The 18,342-nt window shown below is 36.7% G+C and overlaps 1 protein-coding gene across 3 annotated transcripts in view; it reads right to left on the reverse strand.

The window, feature by feature from the left end:
* Positions 1–202: 202 nt before the first annotated feature.
* The window catches only part of ZGRF1 (zinc finger GRF-type containing 1), a 40,469-nt gene continuing 22,329 nt past the window's right edge, over positions 203–18,342 (reverse strand). For all 3 annotated transcript variants that reach the window (XM_067468644.1, XM_060779074.2, XM_060779073.2), the window contains 12 exons: positions 16,695–16,841; positions 14,193–14,307; positions 12,706–12,962; positions 10,135–10,294; positions 9,569–9,646; positions 7,261–7,408; positions 6,451–6,578; positions 5,190–5,313; positions 4,688–4,864; positions 3,463–3,597; positions 2,218–2,479; positions 203–482 (listed from right to left, as the gene is read on the reverse strand). In XM_067468644.1, the coding sequence (XP_067324745.1) occupies positions 334–482; positions 2,218–2,479; positions 3,463–3,597; positions 4,688–4,864; positions 5,190–5,313; positions 6,451–6,578; positions 7,261–7,408; positions 9,569–9,646; positions 10,135–10,294; positions 12,706–12,962; positions 14,193–14,307; positions 16,695–16,841 (1,880 nt within the window). In that variant the 3' untranslated portion in view covers positions 203–333. The remainder of the gene's footprint in view (positions 483–2,217; positions 2,480–3,462; positions 3,598–4,687; positions 4,865–5,189; positions 5,314–6,450; positions 6,579–7,260; positions 7,409–9,568; positions 9,647–10,134; positions 10,295–12,705; positions 12,963–14,192; positions 14,308–16,694; positions 16,842–18,342) is intronic.

The following is an 18,342-nucleotide window of genomic DNA, read 5'->3' on the forward strand; positions in this document are numbered from 1 at the left end:
AGCCATAATATATTTAAAATATATTCAAATCACATTGAAAACTGTTTAATCAAAAGCAATTAAAATCCCAACTTTATTGTATTAAAGAGCACTCAAGGCAATAGTACAATTTTTAAAATCATGTGTTAGAAAAAGACCTGTCGAAAAAGAAGACTCAATTTGTAATGATGTATTTTTGATTATAAATAACTTATCAAGCCTGTTTAAGAAAACATTTTATAAACATTTAAATACATATAATGTAAGTACCAGTGGAAATTAAAAACACTACAAGCATGTTTAAATATATCTCAAGATATTTTACACAATTTACATGGACAAAGTGCATTTCTGTCAATTTACACTTTGTGAACATGATTTACGCTTTGATTTTTCTAGTTGTTTATTCATTTCTTCTGCTTTTTTCCTTTCCATGTAAGACTTTATAATATCATTCAGTTGCTGCTCGAATTGGGTAACATGCTGCAATCCATTTTTTCTCACTAGAAGAAAGATAACGATATATTTATTTATTAAAATGCCCCTTTTAACTTTTTAATATTAATTTTATAAATACGTAATTCTAGATCCACTCAAAACATTGCAACAGCACTGAACAACCACTGAAATTGTAATATATCTGCTGAACCACTTTCTGAATGAATTAACATGCATGTAAATCCAACAGTTTCAGTAGGTCTATTCAAGTTTGAATACTGGATCTAGGCCAATGGGACTTTAGTTATGACTAATAGGTTCTATTCATTGCATTAAATCTCATTCACTTCTATTCATTTAGTAGTTTAGCAGTCATTGCACTGTGGTAATTTATTTACGATCTATACTTATAACCTTGTCACACGGCCCTTTTGGACCATGCCGTTTTGCTGGCATTTGCCACAAGTCCTCATTCCTCTCCTCATTACATGGTGGGGACAGGAAAGGGTGCACTGCCACTCTTCCCCTACTCCCATTGGATGACAGAAAGGGCAGCAATGCGCGTTGCCCTGCCACTCTTTCTGCAATCACACAGGGGAGGAAAGTGTGGGTTGCTCCACTGGAGCTACCTGAACAACACTTTCCTCCCCATGGTGGAGGACAGAGTGCCTTTCTGTGCTTCGCCTCCACTTTAGGAGGAAAGTGGTCAGGGTCTGCCATGTGTCAGCCCCATCCTAGCTGCAAAACAAGGCATTTTAGCCCCGTGTGAAGAGGTCCATAGATACATGATTTATCATTTACAGTAATTCTGGCAAAGGTTTGGACCTTTTTAACTTGAAGTAGATTTGAAATTAAAGGCAGTCCCTGAGTTACAAACATCCAACTTACAAACGACTCACAGATAAGAACAGGTCTGAGACAACAGGAAGTCACAGAAATCTATTTCCAGGAAGGGAAATTCACTCCTGAAAGAGTAATGATGGGGAAAAGGTGTCTCCACTAAAGCTTTATCACCAATCCTTGTTTCTATAAGCCAAATTTTTCAAAATCCAACAATCATAGGGACAGAAAGTGGGGTGAAATCTTCTGAACAGAGGCGCAGAGAGCAAAACGAACACTACATGGGTGTTAACCGTTCCCTATACTCCCCAAAGCTATATATATATATTGGGGGGGGGGGGGGCTGGTGGTGCAGCATGTTAAAGCACTGAGCTGCTGGACTTGCTGACCAAAATGTTGGTGGTTTGAATCCAGGGAGCGGGATGGGCTCCCACTGTTAGGCTCAGTTTCTACCAACCTAGAAGTTCAAAAACATGCAAATGTGAGTAAATCAATAGGTACCGCCTTGGTGTGAAGGTAACGGCACTCCATGCAGTCATGACGGCTACATGACCTTGAAGGTGTCTATGGACAACGCAGGCTCTTTGGCTTAGAAGTGGAGATGAGCACCAACTCCCAGAGTCAGACACTACAAGATTTAATGTCAGGGAAAACCTTTACCTTTATATATCTGGATTACACTTAGAAAATGTACTTGTCTGACTTACATAGAAATTCAACTTAAGAACAAACCTAAGTTATATTGTGCAGAACTTGGAGACTGCCTTTAGTTTTCTTTTGTTCATTAGAATCAAAAGAACAGGTATAGTACTTAGACATAGCTCCATATTTTATACAAAAGAATGTGTGAATTTATAAATAATGTGATATAAATAATTTGGGAAGACAATTTATATTGCAGGTATTTTTCTGTGAATGTTGTAGCAATAAGTGTCCACTTTTTAAATTGCTTGATTTTACCTGTGCAGTGCTGAATGACACGTCCCCAAACTTTGTTCTTTCTTAAACAGTTCAGATTCCCTACTATCAGTAAATGTCTTTTTCCTCTTGTCAGTGCCACGTTCACTCTCTTTTCTGAATCTATGAAGCCAACTTGTCTTGTCCTTACGCAAGATAATACAATGATTTCCTTTTCTGCTCCTTGAAAAGCATCAACAGTAGACACCTGGACGGCTTTTACTAGGGAAGCATCTGACTGAACAGCACCAAGCAGATTACAAATCTGAAGACAAAATAAATCAAAACGCTGGTCTTACAGTTTGCAAATGATAACATTAAGTGGAATAGAGGGATCTTGTATAAAATTTTACAGCAGCTACCATTCTGAACTTGCTCAAAACAGATACAGACAGACAATCATCAAAAGCAATTTACAGCATCAATAAATAGACAAACACTATTGACTATCAGCCATTCATAATTATCACAGCTACTTCTACTACAGACAAATAACAATTTCAAAACTGAAACAGGTCATTATCCCGATTAAGTAAAGCTTTTCTGTCTATCTTGAACTAGTAAGTGACTAATGTAAAATTAATTTCTGGTTAGCCCTGGGTTAAACAAGGTTTATCAGTTTCAATTTATGAGAGCTGAAAGTCCAACTTTTTCAGTCACATGGATATATTTTGAAATTTGAGAAAGGATTGTGATCCCAGAGGGATGTAGGAAGCTGACTTTTACTGGGTCAGATCACTGATCCAACTGGCTCAGGATCAACTATTCTGACTGACGTCGGCCTCCAGGGTTTTAGACACAATTCTTTCTTAGCCATAAAGTGGAACCCCCTGGTATTTCCTGTTGCTGTCCAAAAGTACGAGCCAGGCAAACAAGAAACCCTGCTTAAATTCCAAATGAAGTATGTTTGGAGCATTATGACAAAATAGTTGTCATAGGCATAATGCTTAGTCACAACATTAGGGATTACCTCTTTATAGAATACTTCAGGATTGAGGCCAGGAAAAAGTAGAGATAGAGTATCTACAGATGAATGCAATGATTTCCAGCACCAATCAGGATAAACAAAAATAATAGTCAAGACAAGCAAGAGGCCTTGTTAGGCACCATGTTCATGGACTAAAAATTAGGTCAAAGCAAGATTAATTTCTTTGAAATACAGAGGCAACACAGTAAGGAGAAAAAATATCTTTAATAATATCTTGATAAGTTTTTTTATTAGAACATGCTTTGGTGTTTAAAACAAACCTTGCTCATTTGTGATTTATAGAGGGTTATTACACCAATCATAGATCCCCCTGCTCCACTAGCAATCATAGACTGGATTAACTTCACAATGAAAAAAGCTTCTGCCATATTATGGAAGCTGTTGTCTGTTTCCACCTAGAGAACAAGAAGCATACTTCAAATAATGCAGTGTAAAATAGCCAATGAGAAGTACTTATCCTGCAATTAGATGCAAGGAAAGAAACTTAACATATATGATATGTCGGCCATTGTAATGCTTAAGTCACATGGATCTGAATCATGACGAATGCTGGAAGGGGAAAGGAGTGGAACCATTTCAGTGAAGCAGTTAAATTATTTCTGTGCAGCATAAGAACCACTTCTGTAATATAGCTCACTGCTGTTCAACCCCAAACAATATGGCCACTTGATAGAACTGCACCATGAGCCTTCAAAATGAAACTACTTCAGGATAGAATCGGATTAATGAAGTAAATAATCTAAAGTAATGTTTGTTTAAGTCTATCTTGTCCCAAAGAATCCAACCTCGCTTTGCCAAGCATTGTTTGAGTACGCAATGACCTCCTTTACTGGTGTTGTGGGGAACCATGAAAGTAGGTCATGCCTTGGACGGTAGCATACCTGAAGCAAGGGAAAGCTGATCAGAATGGAGCGTCTCCATGGAAATGGGGGGGGGGGGGGGCATGGTGAAGATGGGGTTAGGGTGAAGGATATGAGGTGAGGGGAAAAATAACTTTCAGATGGAACTTTGCTTTGCAACTGTACTGTATGCTTTGAGAAATCAAAGGCTTTCCAGCCTGCCTATGGGATAATTTCATCTCTAGAGAGCTGCAGGGCAGGACAGAATATCGCTTATCCAAAGTACTTGGATAAGGGATACTCAGAACCAGAAGTGTTGGGATTTTCCCCCAGATTTTGGACTATATGCATATACATAATGTTATGGGATCCAAGATCAAACACAAAATTCATAGAAGCATCATATAAACCTTATCTATATAGTTTGAAGATAACTGAATAAACAATTTTAAAAGTTATTTTGTGCAACACCCCCCCCCCCCCCCCCCCGGTATATGTATATTTAACCACTAGAAAGCAAAGGTGTTATTCTCTAAGCCACTCATCTGGAAAATTTAGATTTTTGGAGTATTTCAGAATTCCAGATAAAGGATACCAAATATAAACATAATTGGGTTAACAGTTCAAAAATGAATGCAATACATACCTGTTCAAAGCCATTAACATTATAAAAACACAGTGTGGGTAACCAATCTATGAGAGGACTTCGATCTTTTTCAGAAATGCCATTCAATAGATTCCCTTCATAAAACAAGTCATTGGCTATTTTAGAGATAGCAGGATGACAACGATACTGTGTCCTAAGTAATACTGGCTCATAACCCTATGAAACGGGAAGAGGGAGACAAAACAAAACAAACCCTGAAAGCCTTATTGCGATTAGTCAGTGTATATTAAAACTATAAACATGCATAAACTCATAAATGTATATACTGTATTTCATTTGAGATTTTTTTTAACATTACTGACTGTCAACATGATTTATTTGGACACAATATTCATCTCTGAATATATAGTAGTAACATAAAGTAACAGAAAAATCATCCTTGAATATTTTTGCCCATAATATTATTAAAACAGTTCTGCCATATGATGAGTTTAAAATTACAGAAACAATACACCTTTTCAGGAGGCATAATATTACATACCATCAAACACATCCGGTCAAAGAGAGTCTGTTCCATACCCTGATCATGTGCACTTTCCGATCCTTGAATGGTGGGTGGTAGTTGCTTAGGATCCCCAACCAGGATCAGCTTTTCACATTGAAACCTACAAACACCATTTGAAAGCACTGTATATTATGTATTTATTTTTTTTAAATCCACATTTCTGTCAGTCAATGGCACCTAGAGCAACTGTCACATCATTCTATCTTCCAGAGCCGTTCCCTATCTAAAGAACACCAACAAGAAGACTGTCTGCAGCTGTGGAACATCATTTTTTTTTTTGAAGTGGGCATCTTCCTAAATATTTCAAAAGATAGAACATGAATACATTTTACTAGTATATGTATATGATTCTGCCCCAATGATGTTGTCAATACAATAATAGCTATAACAGGCAGAAGCAGGCTTGCAAACCTTAGATACATGCCTTAATTACATCCCATCTGGATTACTATATAATGTGCTCTACATGGGGCTGCCTGTGAAGAGTGCTTGGAAATTTTAGCTGATCCAAAGACCTGTAGCCAGGTTGCTGACTGGGGCTGGCTACAGGAAGTAGACAATCACCCTGTTGCAGCATCTCCACTGGCTGCCAGTGTTTCCGGGCACAATTCAAAGTCCTGGTTATGATCTTTACAGCCCTAGACAGTTCAAGTCCAAGTTATTTGGCTGACTGCATCTCCTTGTATGAACCTGCCCGGACCCTGAGTTCTTCAGGAGAGGCCCTTCTCTTGGTCTCACCTCCATCTCAAACTCAGTTGGAAAGAACGAGAGAGAGGGCCTTCTCAGTGGCTGTTTCTCAACTCTGGAACCCCTTGTCCAGGGAACTCAGAATGGCCCTCTCCCTGATGTCCTTCTGGCAGCAGGCTAAAACCTTTTTATTCAGACAGGCTTTTAAAGATAAGGTGTTTAAGATCAGTTCAGAGGGTGCTGTGGTTTTTTAACTTTGAATTTGTTTTAATGGTATTTAACTAGGAATTTTCAAATACTGTTTATATTTGATTCTGTTTTAATGTTCATATATTTGTATATTTTAAATGGTTATGCAAATGCTTTTGTGTTAAGCTGCTTTGAGTCCCCTTCTGGGAAGATAAAGCAGGATATAAAGACATAGGAGGAGGTGCTTCTAATTCATCTTCTTATCGACTCAAAGTGGCTAAAGCAATGACATCAGGCAACTATGAATATAATCACAGATCAGCAAATTAACAGCACATTGCTCATAACACAGTCGCCATACCTTGCAACAGGAAGAAGAGATGCAGGTTCGGTCATCTGACTGCACTCATCCAGAATCACTATGGGAAATGTAAGGTTTTTCATGCAAGGGAATGGGCAGGCAGCACAAGTCACTCCCACTACCTTCACCTATGTTACAGAAAATAACTTAAAAATTCTACATATAGATTACCATAATCTATAGTCATTTACAAGCTATTTATACAGTTAATGCTTTACATTCACGGGTTTGACTTTCACAGATTTGATTATTCACGTGTTTGTAGCTACTGCTTAATCAGCTCTACCTTTTCACTCAGCTCTTTCTCCTTCCCACCTCTCTCTTTACCGCTCTTATTCCAACAGTGGCGGTCCTTCGCTCCCTTCAGGTTTTTTAAGTCTTTCCTCTGTTGCTCTCTCCCCACTTTCCTATCAAAGCAGCATCCAGGTTTTTAGCCCCCTCCATCTTCTTTCCCTTCCACAAACTCCATTGCCCATCATCCCAACAAAAGCCTCCATCTTATGGACTATAATTAAAACACTATCATCTGAGGAATTGTTTTGAAAGGGAATTAAAAAAAATAGTGTGCACACACTTCTTTCTATATATGTGTAAGATGTATATTTGACTATAATAAATACATCATTGACTAAATCAAAGAACTGCGAGAAACTACAAGGACCACCCAGTTCATCACTCTGCCAAGGGTTAGCCTTTGCCAATTATTTTTTTTTAGCAAGTAGTTTTGTGAGAATTTTTAGATAACATTTGCACACATTTTATTGCATAATAATCCTTCAATACATGTCAAATAGTTCATTTTCTCTCTACCTGTTGCAGCAGAGCTTTGTTGGTCCCCAGCTTGTGGAGTTCAATGGTTTTCCTTACATAGACTTTTTCTGCTGGAGTTAAATCCTCCCTCATCAGAGCAAACAATTCCTTGAGGTGTTCATTTTCAGGTCCTGAGCCAGCATGCAAGCTTCAGGCATAATGAGAACAAAGAGAAGACTATATAAACAACATGTAAAAAAGATGCAAAACCCAGAAAAAAACGTATGTACATTTTATTGCTTTCTCCCCCTCCTCCTCAAAATGATCAAGAAGGGCCTTTCCTTGCATTAATATACCAGGGCCATATTAACGGATACTAGAAATAATATCTAACACAAAATTGGCCCTAATTCTTCTTCTATATGATTTAACATCTTTGCTTGATGAAGAAGCCAGTGAAGCCTTGAAAATTTGCATAAGCTATTACTCTTTTGTGAATTTTGTATTTTATTGCACTTTGCTGCATGGTCAACACGACTACCCGTGAATATGATGTTTCTGTTAAAAGAAGTGTCTTCTTTCATTTTTAATGGCCTCCAGAGTGCTAAAATGTAAGAGGTTATCCAAGAGGAAAAATTCTCCTATAAAATCTTTATGTGAGGAACTGTCCCTTGCAAAATACACAAAAGGCAAGACATGTTTGTTTTTTTTAAAAAACACCCCACGACATATACATCAAGGAGCAAGCTAGGATTTGTTATTTTTGTGTGTCTTCAAGTATTGTTGACTTATGGTGATCCTATCATAGAATTTTGCTATTGCCTTACTCTAAGGCTGAGTTTGTATGATTTGCCTAAAAGTGACCTAAAAGTGGATTTCTATGCCTGTGCAGGGATTTGAACAGTAGTCAATACAGAGTCCTAATCCAACACTCAAATCACTATAATATGCTTCCCAAGCAGGCTAGAATATACTTTTGTATATGAAGGGCATTTTTATTTGAGGGGATATCCAAACATTATGTATTTCATTTTAATGTATACATTGATAACTACGAGTAATCATTTTCAAAGAGGCATATACAAATTAAAATTATAATTATAATTTCAAAAATCAAGACAAAGAAATAAAAAAATCTACAAAACACAGCCGTTTTTAGACCTTGGAACATAAAGCGGTCTTTGCTCATCACAAGGACATAAAAGTAGACGTCTATGAGGCTTCCTGAGGACAGCATTCCAAATATTTATTTATTTGGCTCATTTATAACTACTCTTTCAAAAGAGACACTCAAAATGGCTTACATCCACTCAAGATGGCTTAAGGATTAAGGGTGTACTCAGAAGCATGCTTGAAAATATCACCCATTTGAAGAAGATAGCACACATACAGGTGATTAGCCATGCCTATGTGGCCACATACCTAAATTTAAAAAGTTATGAACACTGCTGTTGTGTCTGTTAATTTTTCATAGAAATTAACACTTTTGAAAATTACAACTAATGGATTTGACTTGATTTTTAAGATTTCAGTGGACAATTATTTCAGGTCCCAAGACCTACATCCAATTGATAGTCACAACCAGTAGGTACAGTGTACTGTTTAGAAACTTAAACATCAACTAGAAACTTAAACTTCAACCACCAGTGGTCCGCAAGAACAAAAATATGGTCTGCGGCCTCACCGTTACTACACCGTTGCAACAAGAGCGACCGGTTTCACGAAACCCTCTTATAGTGCCAAGGTTTATTAAATATGATTTTCTGTGGGCACGCGGATGGTGACTACTGGATGGCATATGTTCTGTATCAGAAACTAGAGCTGATAATAACCAAACTGAATCTAAAGTTGACCAAAAACAGATTTGTAACCCTTTTGGTACTAATGTTGAAGAGTGGTCAAAGCGATCTCTGGTCAAAAAAGGTTGATAACCACTGAATTAGAGCCTTAAGAGGTCTATCTCCAAATCCACACTGAGCGATGACATGCGCTGGGTGAACCTCAGCCAGACATATCCCTTTAGCCTAATCTACTTCACACAGTGTAGTTGTGAAGACAAAGGAAAGTGGAAGAGGAAGAGGGTCATATACGTATGTCACTTTCAACTCTTTTTAATTCTTTCAAAGAAAAAAGGGTGATAAATCTTGCTACTATTACATCATCATCATCATCATCATCAATATCATTAAAAAATTGAATCAAGTTTGATAGTAAGTCAACACTTATGTATATCCTATCCAATTGCTTCAGCGGTGGAATTTAGGCATCAGTGTATGTTGCATTTCATTTTCAAATGACCAGATGTAACATAATTTGCCTGTTTAATGTCAGTAAACTTCTGGGCTAACTTAAAATTTAGGAGAGTTACCTGTAGGGAAGAATTGGTTTAGCAATTTTTCTAACACTTCCCACTCTAATAAATTCATCAAATCCAAGATCTAGTAGGCTGGAAAAGAAAGAAACAAGACAATCATGATTTATTCAAAGGAATCTTAGTTTATTCTGCTCGTACGTAGCATTTAGAGATGATTGTCTATATTCCACATTATAAAATGGATATAAACATTTAAAATAGCAAGCTGTTGAGACTCTTTACTAATGTTGACACACAGGAGGAGTTCCAATAACTGCTTTGGGGACAAAAGGGAGCTTGAATCCTCCTAACTTCCAAGGTAACTATTGAAGTGAGGATTTTGATAAAAGCGCTTTTTGCTTCTTGTGTTCCATTAATCCAGGTCATATCTTCTTAACTATATCTTATAGCTTCCCAATGTTTTTAGACCACTCAGAAATACTTGATTGCTAATCATTTAGATCCTCAAGTTTACTTTTAATTTTTACTTTACTTTCATTTGGAGCCTCAAAATTACTTATGAAAATAAACTAAAAGTACATCATAGATTTAGATTCATAAAAACAAGGAAAATTACTTACCATAGCAATACTCTGTCTACAGCAACATTTGTAGAAGACGAGATTAATACCTTCCATGGCACTGACCTCTTGCTGTTAGTTGCTTCTCTGGTTTCAAAGATCTCTATGAGGAACAAGATAACTATGGCCACCAAATAACTTTTGCCAGACCCAAATACACCTGTAGATAGAAATCAACAAATAAACAGTGTAAATTGCACAAGCAGATTAATATATTGTATGATATATTGTACACTGAAACAACTATTCTGTTTGAAGTTGTTGGAAATAGCAACCTTCTCAAGCCTTCACTAGTTATTTGTTATGTATATGATTTAAATTGCTTACTGTATTGTATATTGTGTATTGGTATGCAATCTGACCTTAACTCTTTGTTGTGTGAGAGGCTGCAGACCATGTGATCAGAACTGGGCTTGTTCAGGGCTCAGACCCCATTTTAGAACAGAGTACAGTTTAGACTTCAGTAGAGAAGTATCCAGTAGGAACAGTATGCTGTACAGAAGCCATTTGATTTTCAGACTAGACAGAGACTCTGTTAGACTCTCAGAAAAGAGAAATGCTTTGGACTATGGACTATTAATTCTTAGAAAGATACCCTGGGTTACCTACACAGAGAAACTACTTAAAATCCTATTTGTAACTGGATTGATAAGCAAAGTACTTGTATGCTGAATACATGAAGTTTGTGAGTAAACCAACTATGTTACTTTTAAAGAAGTCTGTTTATTTTTCTCTTTTGAGAGCATGATTTAAAGGCAAATATATTTTAAAGGAGAGTAGATGCTTTTAGGCAACTGGTTTGTGCTTTAGCGTATCTTTGGCCGTAACAGTTTGAAGAAATACCTAGGTACATCAGTTTAACTGCTGAGAAACCTAGATGCTGTTCCTCTTAACCTGTCCTACCTTCAAAGTCTGTGTGTTACTTAGTGTTGCATGTTGCCAGCTTTGAAATCAGTGAGAGGAAAAATTAAAGTAGATAGAAAATTGACAGGTAAAGTTTTGGTTTGAAAGGTCTGCCATAAAAGGGGGGGGGGGGGTATGCTCCTTCAGTTATCCTGGAATAATTCTGGCTGCTTGATTTTTGAACTGCTGGTTGTAAAAAGGTTTGCCCAAATCCTGCCAGCCCTTGCACACATTATGATGCCTGATAAATATCAACAACTCTTTATATCCTGCTGTCTTATAAGTTTCTTCCAATGAAGAGGTTATCCTGAATATGTTGTACTTGTCATCAATCTTTCTGTATGAGCCCATGCTTCTTGTGGCCTTGGCATGTATGAATAGTTAACACATAAACAAATGCAACTTTTCAACAAACTCAAAATCATTTTTCAGTGGCCTTGAAATCTAAAGCTCTCAGATGAAATGAAATGAATGATACCTCTGAATGCCTAATTGCCTTTGTTCTTTCAATATAAATCTTTACAGCTGTCCTGACATTGAATCAATGGCGCCTTTTAAAGAGGGTGTTGGATTCAGACAAGATGTCAGCAGTTCTGATATCTGAGTCATACGTAAGTATGAGCCAGTTTTGGGAAGAACAAATGGATGGTTAAAAATAACATTTCTTTCAAACCCAGATAGGCTTGGGTTTACTGAAAGTGATGCCATTTCTGACACCCACCTTGCTGGTGCAATTGTTACTAGAAATGCCATTTTGAAAGTCATTACTTGTAGTGATGCTTCAGTGGCTCAAAAGGGGATCCTGTAAAAGTATTCAGTACCAAACTCAAGTTCCATGTAAGGAACTTGTGGAAGATTGGTTGAGCTTGTAAAACTGCCTGCCTCAAGACAACCTTGAAATGAGGATAAGCTGGCGAGGGCTTTTCATTAACTAACAGCACAATTGACAATGCTGCAACCTGTCCCTTTAATGGATTAGACACCAGTCTCCTATCCATTCTGCTCTGTAAAAGATAAAATATATCACACGTCCATATCTCTTCCATTATTCACTGAATTTAGCGCACACTATTTCTGGAAACCATAACTATTGTAATGTAATGTCAGACTGAGGTTGTGTTTTGGTTTTTCTCTGAACCCAATTTCAGTCAAATACTGTATCATCTAAATAGGGGAACAACTGTTGCCCCCAAAAAACTATCAATGGAACCAGTACACTGGTGAAAATGTTCTAGAAATTGAAGAGAGAGAAATACTTGATCATCTGGCAAGCAGAAGAAGAAAAACTCAAAGAGAGATTTGAAAGGATTGAATATTGTCTCCTGCCTTGATCAAATAGTGTGAGGAAACATCTCAATATAAGGGTTTGTTCCTTCAGCCCTTCTGAGAAAACACTGATGTAGTAATGACACAGAACACACTTAAAGCAAGAAGGATGAGCCTCTTCCTTCCACATGGTGAGTAATATTCAGTGTACTCAAGAAAAGTACGGTACTTATAGACAAAACAGAAAAGGAGAATCAGAAAAAAAGATTTGGAATACGAGAAGAAAGATGAACACCTATAAAAGGAAGAATGAAAAGTCACTGAAGAGAGCTACTCAAATAAGGATTAAGGACATAAGAGCTATAAAAACAAAAGGATTTACATTCCTATAAAAGAACTTACCATGTATCACAGTTATAGGGAGAGCATCCTGCTTTCCTATTTCTTTATCAGTTTCTTGGGATGTCATCATGGCACCTATCTGAGTCAATGCCAGTGCCTGATCATGATTCAACTGAAATGTCTGAATCATCTTGTTTGCCAAATTTAGCATCATTTCTGGACTCAAGACTCCAGAGGTTGTTGTATTTGTGTTTAAAGTTGGTGGTTTGAATTTTTGTTTCACAGCTCTGTTACTGAGAGAGATATTCTTACGAGGTCTGAAAAGCACGAAAGACAAGAATAAGTGCATTTTGAGTCACAGTGCTATGTTTAATAACATCTATACAGTCAACCCCCCCACATTTGCTGGTTTTAGGGGTACAAATCCCTGAGAAAAATTATTATTTATTTATTTACTTCACTTGTGTACCACTTTCCTCACCCCAATGAGGGACTCAAAGTGGTTTCCAACATATTTATGGCAACATTTATGCCTCACATACATATGAAACCTAACATAAAACAATCACATATAACTCTCGATTAGATCATAAAATGCTCCTCTAGAAATTTCTAGGTCTTCCTCTGGAAGCTGATCATAATAACAACAACAACTTTATAGGCCATCCTCTCTCCTTGAGGGGACTCAGGACAGTTTACAGTAAAAAAAAGGTGAACATTCAATGCCAATAAGTGAATACAAACACCTCAAAACAATGTAAAATAATAGAAAATAATAACCGTAAACTTAAATCAAATCCATGAATAAGGAAATCTATAAAAGTCAAAACCACAAATGTGGAGGTACATCTGTATTTATTAGGACTCTAATCAAGAGAGTCAATGGAAATTAATTTCCTTCACATATGTACAAATCTGCTTCCATTCTTAATGCTGCATAAACTTCTCCTTCATTCCACAGTAACATTTCAAGTGGTTTTAATTTTAATCTAAACAAGCTTCCATTTTTCAATCACTTCTCAAATCAAGACTTTTGGTATGTGTTGGAAATAATATTTTTGTTCAAAATTAATATCAAGACATAGTATTAATGCAATCTACTGTGAAACAGTTTTGTTGACACACAGAAATATTCCATAATCTTATGAGTATATATTTCCATTGTTTTTAAAAATAATAATTATTTTAATAATTATTATTATTTTTAAATAATAATAATAATTATTATTATTATTATTAAAAATAATTAACTTAAGAAAAATATACTCCTCTTTATTTTTCTATGCACCTAATTTTCAGAGAATTGTCATAGGAATACAGTGATTACAAATCACAATTCATAGGAACACAGTGATTACAAATCACAATTCTTAAGCAAGATTTCACTTTTGATTGTATGGCCTTACAGAAAACTTCTCCACAAAAATATTAATCTGCAGTATTTATTATATGCAGCAAAGATAAATTTATTCTACTTTTTTCAAACTATAGTACAGTATTTAGGATTTTAAAAACCGCATGGGGATATAACTAGCAAAAATACATACTTTGCAAGTAAATGCTGCAGTATTGGTAAAGTGGATGAACTGAGATATTCGTCTATATTCCTCATAGTTGTGAGTTCAGTTCTAGCATTACAGGCTAGCAATGCATGAACTATCACTAAGGGAAAAATCACAAGAATTAATAAATGGAGTTAGGTACAGAAAACTCTACATCATAAATTAGGGCCATACTACATGAAACACAACTCATGCTAATTTTACCAACACCAGTAACATCCTCCTTTTATAAAAAGTTCTGAACATTATTTTTTTTACATAAGGGACTGCTCCACACCCTTTTCCAGTACTAATGCTTTTTTTGGAGATACAGAATCAGAAAGATACAGAATGTTCCAAGAGTAACCACAGAACTCATTGCGTACTCAGTGAATAATTCCATTAAACCATTGGCAATAGGATCTAGTTGAATTTACTTTCAACAAAACATGTACAGGCAGTACCCAAGTTACAAACATGCGACTTACAAATGACTCATAGTTAAAATAATAATAATAATAATAATAATAATATGAAACTTTATTTATATACCGCTCTGTCTCAGGGCGGTTTCAACATAGGCAAAACATTCAATTGCCAAATGACACAAAAACTATACAAAAATAACCATTATAAAACATGAACATAAATCCTATAAAAAGCAATCACAGACATTGAAAAACCAATTTCAGTTTTTCTCCATGAAACAGGAATTCAATTACCAATGGCCAAGAATTACAATGTGGACCTAGTCAGCTATGAGAGGGCTGGGGAAGGGCTAGTGCAATGAAATAGAGATGAGACAACTGGAAGTGAGAGAAATCTACCCTTAGGAAGAGAAATTTACTTTTTATCATGGGGAAAAAGGTGTCTCTACTGAAACTGTATAGCCAATCCTTGTTTCCACAAGCAGTTTTTTTTTTCAAAATCTAATGATCGCAGGGACAGAATGTGAGGTGAAATCTTCTTAACAGACAGACAACAAAACAAACACCACAGAGGTGTTTACCCTTCCCTTTGCTATCCGAAGCTTACATATAGATAGATAGATAGATAGATAGATAGACTGGAGTTACACTTAAAAATGTACCTGTTCCTACTTACAAACAAATCAACTTAAGAACAACCCTAGAGAACCTATCTTGTTCATAACTTGGGGACTGCCTGCATAGGACTGGACTGCACAGTTTTGCTTTGCTCTTTTACAAATGTTAGACTTGTTTCCAAAGTAGTTTGGAAAAATGAAACTTTTGTCACACCTAACATTTATGGGTTTCTTGGATGCACAGGATCTGAAACATCAGTTTACAGAACACTTGTAAGCTAAAGGTAAAGATAAATGTTTCCCCTTGACATTAAGTCTAGTCATGTCTGAATCTGGAGGAGCGGTGTGGTGGTGCTCATCTCCATTTCTAAACCAAAGAGCTGGTGTTGTCCGTAGACACCTCCAAGGTAATTCAACACACACTATGATGGCACACCATGAGATCTAATGAGAAAACTAAATGTGTCTGGCTATTTTCCCAGTGACCATCGGTATGCCCTATAAGTACTGTAATTCCCCCAAAATAAAACTCTACAAACAAGACTAAATTCAAACAATTGAGTTTACTAAACAATCAAGATGAATCAAACAAGGTATACAGAGGTGCAGTTTGATTATGATATGAAGTTAGAATAGTAAAATATAAACTCTGAGGTAACAACTATAATTTCTATGAGGTAAATATAACTATTAACTATGGCAAGTATATCTATTAACTAGTCTCTATAGCATATACAAATCTATAATCTATGGGTCATGTACAACTATTAATTATGGCATTTATATCTGTGAACTCTGGGGCATGTATATTCTAATCTATGAGGTAAGTATTCTATAAACTATAAACTCTAAGGCATGTATGTGCTAAGGATGGCCTGTTCGGACTGCAGGCCAGGCCAGACACTTTCTGGCAACCAACTATAAGCTATTGTCCGATAAGAATGGGAAAAAAGAATCTTTCACCAGCCCATTCTGGCTCTGAGTCAGAATGGGCTGCACCAACCGAGCTCGGCCTCTAGGGGGAACCTAAGCTTCTCCCCTAAACTTATCAAAATGGAACAGTCCATCAGGCAACAAAGCAAACAAGGAAATAAATACTAGGCCGAGACTTCACACACACATTTCTCTGAATCCCTGCTTTCATCAGTGATCTCAAGTCATAGACAAGAGTTCATTTTACACTGCAGTACTTAAATTTGAATTATCCTTTTTTACATTCCACACATGGAGGAAAGATCTACTTGAACCATTTACCCCCTGAATCTGTCATTATCTCTTCTACCAACGGCTGTGATCCCATGAAAAAAGCAGATAGTTCTGTTTCTGTCAAGAACTCCATATTTTCCCCACTTCTATGCCTGCTTTCTTATTTTCTTACTGTTCCTAAGGTATATCAGTTATTTTGACTTGAGCTAAGCCAACAGGTGGAACTGTTAAGAAAGCTCACTGAGAAATAGACTTACTATTTGAGCGCCAGTTTGAGGGGCTATAGCCTTTCAGTGGCACTAGCTCCAATTCATTGTTAGATGATGGTCCGTAGAAAACACTGCATGCAACGAAAGTGTCGAAAGGTTCAAAATTTAGTGTCTTGGAAACAACCCAAATATCATCTGCCAAAATAATAAACAGGTTTGTAAAAGTTGCACTAAATTATTTCTGTAGTGACAAAAGTAAATCTGAAACATCTCCTTTGATGAAAACAAATCCCCTTATCACATATTTTAGTTTCCCTCTTTTAGCTTGATATAACATGGTGTTGTGTGCTTTGCTTTCTTTATGTAAATGGCACACTTGTAATTGTCTATGTTCAAAACTACTGGTTGAGCTATTTTCCATAAAATTTGATGCTGTTTATTGTATGGTATCAAAAATTTTATTGAACAAATGAAAGAAAAAAGCAAAGATAAATTAATAACATGGAATGAATGAACCTATTATTGTTATGTGCCTTCAGACTGATTTCAACTTACTTCATCCCTATCATAAGGTTTTTGTTTTGTTTTGGTGAGATTTATTTAGAGGTTTCCCTTTGCCTTCCATGAAACTGAAAGTGCGTAAGTACCCTTATAGGTTCTTTAATATCTCTACTAAGAATTCACAACGCCATTACACTATGACATTGCTAGAACAATGAGACTGTTGGATGTCCAATATACATCCCACTGATTAGGTGAGGATTTAAGCATTTCTTAGGCTTCTTGTAGAATGGTCAAGGGTTTGGAGAACAAGCCCTATGAGGAGCGGCTTAAGGAGCTGGGCATGTTTAGCCTGAAGAAGAGAAGGCTGAGAGGGGATATGATAGCCATGTATAAATATGTGAGAGGATGCCACAGGGAGGAGGGAGCGAGCTTGTTTTCTGCTTCCCTGGAGACTAGGACGCGGAACAATGGCTTCAAACTACAAGAAAGGAGATTCCATCTGAACATGAGGAAGAACTTCCTGACTGTGAGAGCCGTTCAGCAGTGGAACTCTTTGCCCCGGAGTGTGGTGGAGGCTCCTTCTTTGGAAGCTTTTAAACAGAGGCTGGATGGCCATCTGTCAGGGGTGATTTGAATGCAATATTCCTGCTTCTTGGCAGGGGGTTGGACGGGATGGCCCATGAGGTCTCTTCCAACTCTTTGATTCTATGATTCTATGGTTATATATAGAAGATAAGGTGACAGTGAAGACAAGAATATAAGTGAATATAAGAATAACTCTTCTCTAATCTACATGAGTTTATTTAATAATCTAGAAAGCCACTATGCAAGCTATTCTGTGTTGAGGTTCCCTCAAAATATTCAAATGAATGCATGCAGATTGGAGGGGGGGGGGGTTTCCCCCCTTTCTACTGTGATATTTCCTCATCTGCTTTAATATTCATGTTTAACAAGGTCTTGTATGTGACATTCTTTATTGTTTGCTTTCTAAAATGGCTGACAGTATTGCATGAAAAATTAGGATACAGATTTCTACCAGACAAGCCTTGAGGCAGACTAGGAAACAGAAGAGAATTTCAAAGGTAAAGTTCACATTTCTTCCTTTTGTAAAGAGAGAATTGAAGATCTCATTACAAATCTTCTGAGGCACACTCCAGAGAACAAGCTGCAACTGAAGATGTTCTTTGCCAAA

Source organism: Anolis sagrei, chromosome 5 (genome assembly GCF_037176765.1).
Source record: "Anolis sagrei isolate rAnoSag1 chromosome 5, rAnoSag1.mat, whole genome shotgun sequence".
Lineage (NCBI taxonomy): Eukaryota > Metazoa > Chordata > Lepidosauria > Squamata > Dactyloidae > Anolis > Anolis sagrei.